We start from the raw sequence: 3,650 nt of genomic DNA on the forward strand, positions 1-3,650 counted from the left end.
TCCAAGTTTATATTATTAAATATTATTTATTTTATTTTATTAATTTTATTTCAATCATTTTCAATGTTATCTCGTTATAAACTCCGCTAGATATAATCTTAAAAATATTCATTGCCAAGCGTTTTATAATAATAATTATTACTACTTATGAAAAATTCTATCTTTTTGAAGTTTCTGCTTTATAAAATTAATGTCTCGTGCAATTCTAGCACAATTTCCTTTAAAAGACCTCGAATGGCATCGTTAATGGCTGATACAAAATATTAATGGAAAATTTTCCAAAAAATATATAATCAATGGGCCCTAATAATGAATCTTCTGTTAAAACAAAAATATTTGGCTTATTGGCAAATTTATTAATGTATGAATATCTTACACTACTTTCTTTTATTCAGATATCTATGTATCGAATGATACATGTATCATGAGAGTATCTTTGAAGCGACCCATATCGACGACTCCGATGTTGTGCCAGGTTGGTTCTGACGTGATGTTTGCCGATATAACCTGATCCTTTGTTTCATTTGTTTGCTTGAAAATGCTCATCTGCATGATATTAGATTTTAATGAACGGGCTTTTGAATTAATCCGGGGATTATTGTTTTTAATAAATTTCATTTCGTGCGGGCAGGCAATGTTTGTGTTCAGTTTCGAAGTTTTCATTGTTGTGAACTTATTAATTGATTAATTATTTAATTAATCAACTAATTAATCAACTAAATAAAATCCAACATCTTAAAAAGTGTGAGTGTGAAATGTGGATACCGACAATGAAAAAAAAACAACAAAACGTGTGGTATGCGGTGGAGAAAGCTTCATATACCTAGCGTATCTTGATGGAGATTGAAATTTCACCTGCCTATTGTAATAGTTTAAATTTCTGATTCAAATGTTTAGGCCCACCTTGTGACATGATAAATTACGACTGCTTGGATTTTGATGAATTTGATGAAATTTGATAAGTTGAAATAAAATAGACAAAATTTTTTTGATCGTGCGTTCAGACGGGTGGCAACATAGTGGCACTTGAAGTGGACATGTACAGAGGCATGATATTTTGGGGTGACAACATCAATGACGACTCAAGGAGGGGGCTGTACAGGGCCTACCTGGATGCCAGCAACATCACGCGAATCATCTCTGACGGTTCAGCCACTTTTTTAATTTAAAACAGAATTCGCGGTCGATTTAATTTAATAGATTCAACATAATTTTTTTAATTTTTCCCTCAAAGCGTTGAATAGTTGTCTTCCCTACAAGTCATCTGTAAATTTTGCTTCATGACACACAATCTTTTAGTTATAGGTATTAATCTATATTAACAAAATTCATTTAACACTGGCAAACTCTCTGAAAAAAGTAAAAATAGCTAAAATTGGAACGAACAGTCTGACATGTTCCGAAAATGTTGGTGACGTCACATAAAAATGACACATTCCCAAAACTTGCACAGATATTGGCCGCATAGAAGGCATCTCGTTGGATGTGCTGACTGGCAGCATCTACTGGACGGACGCGGAAAGGGGCTACATTGAGTCATCAGACTACAACGGACGCAACAGGAGAATCGTCGTGCACGCGGACATCATAGAGCCGAGAAGTCTCATTGTTGATCCTCTTAACGGGTAGGCAGGAACCTGCGCTGGATTTTTTTCTGATTGTCGAGGAACTGCTTCGTTGATGAAGCTCATTCAATCAAACGAAATAATTACACCGCATAGGTTTTTTTACTAACTTGCAACTTGTTTCTTGAAAACTTCGACATATTCGCACGCAGATGGTTGATGTGGAATGACCAGCAAAAGAAGACGATAGAGATGTCCAGGTTGGATGGCCAGTATCGAAACGTGTTGAGTTCGTCTCCGCAGGTCCAAATGCCCAACCAAATGAGCCTCGTTCGTTTGACTGACAATCAATGGTTGGTTGGTTGGCTGGTTGGCTGGCTGGCTGGCTGGCTGATTCTTCAAACGTGTGATGCATTGTTTGACAAATGTCGAACATTTGATCTGACCTGAATTATATCAATGCACTAATGTTCTGTTTAGGATTTAAAAAAAACATCAACTACAAAACATGGATGCAATTAAAAACATCGCACTGTTTTATCTTACGAGTAACAATTATTTGAATTGAAAGAGAACTTTTTCAAAGACAACCTCATCAGTGAAATTAATGAACACACACTGCAGGAAGTTATTTTTCACCGACGCTGGTGATCAGAGCATCAAGTCCATCACACTGATGACGACGACCTCCACAACGACATCCAACAACAACAACATCAACAACAACAACATCAACCACAACAACACAGTATCATCTGTCAAATACACTGGAAACATCTCTCTGACCATTTCAGCGGTCCAAGTGGAGTTCACTCTTAAGGATATTTTAAACAAGACGGATTTCCTGTTTGGACTGTTTGTATCCCACGACGCACGGACGTTGTACACGACTACTTGGGAACAGAACAGTCTTATAAAAGTTAATCTAAAAAATGATATCAACAATACAAAAAACACAAGCAACAACACACTGAATGGAAACACTCTGACGTCATCCAACAACACGAACAACACAACAAACAACGCAATCAACATATATGAAATCCTGTTAACACATTTAGGAGAGAATCATTTGTTCAGTATAGCTGCTCCACTTGAAAATTTTGTTGGTAGGTTGGTTGGCTAGTTGCTTGGTTGATTTGTTCACTAGTTGGTTGGTCGGTTGGTTAGATGCATGGCTGGTTGAATGGTTGGCTGCTTTGTTGGTTGGTTAGTAGGTCGGTTGGTTGGTTGATTTGTTGGTTGGTTGGTTAGTTAGTTGTTTGTTTGGTTGGTTGTTTGTTTGTTTGGTTGGTTAGTTGGTTTGTTAGTTGTCTGTTGGTTTATCAAATCTCTGAGTGGGTTTGCAAATATTTGTGTGATGTTGTTAGCCCTGATTCTGATGCAAAAGAGATTGAGAGGTTCATGTTTCTTATTAATGCGATGATGATGTTAGTGCTGATGTTAGTGCTGATGTTAGTGCTGATGTTAGTGCTGATGTTAGCGCTGATGTTAGCGCTGATGTTAGCGCTGATGTTAGCGCTGATGTTAGCGCTGATGTTAGTGCTGATGTTAGTGCTGATGTTAGTGCTGCATTGCATGTTAAACGAGGCCCGCAACAGCTGTGCACAAAACTGATCTGTTGTTGTTGCGAATGAATATAATGTAGGTGATGATGATGATGTTGATAACGAATGTGATGATAACGATGATAATGATGAGGATGATGATGATAACGATGGTAATGATGAGGATGATGATGATAACGATGATTATGATGATGATGATGATGATGATGATGATTATGATTATGATGTGGTGATGTCGTTATATTGCTGGCGATAATCATTAATGTGATGAGCGTGGTGGTAGCGATGAAGATGGTGAAGTATCCTCTTGTTGATCGCACAATGTACATGAAAATGAGCTTTGCCGTTGTTAAAATTGTTCCAAGATTTTAAAGAAAGTAAAGTTGTATAATTAATCGAAATCCTTCCCTACAGACAACTACAAACAACTTCAAATTTATATGTCTCCTGACGCAAACCCCGACAACAGCAGCAGCAGCAGAGTTAACTTGCCTTGTGCGAAACCAAACCGAGGCGA

General features: G+C 37.3%; 1 protein-coding gene across 1 annotated transcript in view; it reads left to right on the plus strand.

Moving 5' to 3' along the window:
* Window positions 1-3,650, plus strand: part of HELRODRAFT_164869 (hypothetical protein) — a gene marked incomplete at both ends in the record, with an annotated part of 14,755 nt that overhangs the window by 3,964 nt on the left and 7,141 nt on the right. The window contains 5 exons of the mRNA XM_009030816.1: window positions 396-475; window positions 1,005-1,146; window positions 1,454-1,625; window positions 1,778-1,825; window positions 2,190-2,484. Of these exons, the coding sequence (XP_009029064.1) occupies window positions 396-475; window positions 1,005-1,146; window positions 1,454-1,625; window positions 1,778-1,825; window positions 2,190-2,484 (737 nt within the window). The remainder of the gene's footprint in view (window positions 1-395; window positions 476-1,004; window positions 1,147-1,453; window positions 1,626-1,777; window positions 1,826-2,189; window positions 2,485-3,650) is intronic.

This window comes from Helobdella robusta (genome assembly GCF_000326865.2).
Source record: "Helobdella robusta unplaced genomic scaffold HELROscaffold_7, whole genome shotgun sequence".
Taxonomy (NCBI): Eukaryota; Metazoa; Annelida; class Clitellata; order Rhynchobdellida; family Glossiphoniidae; genus Helobdella; species Helobdella robusta.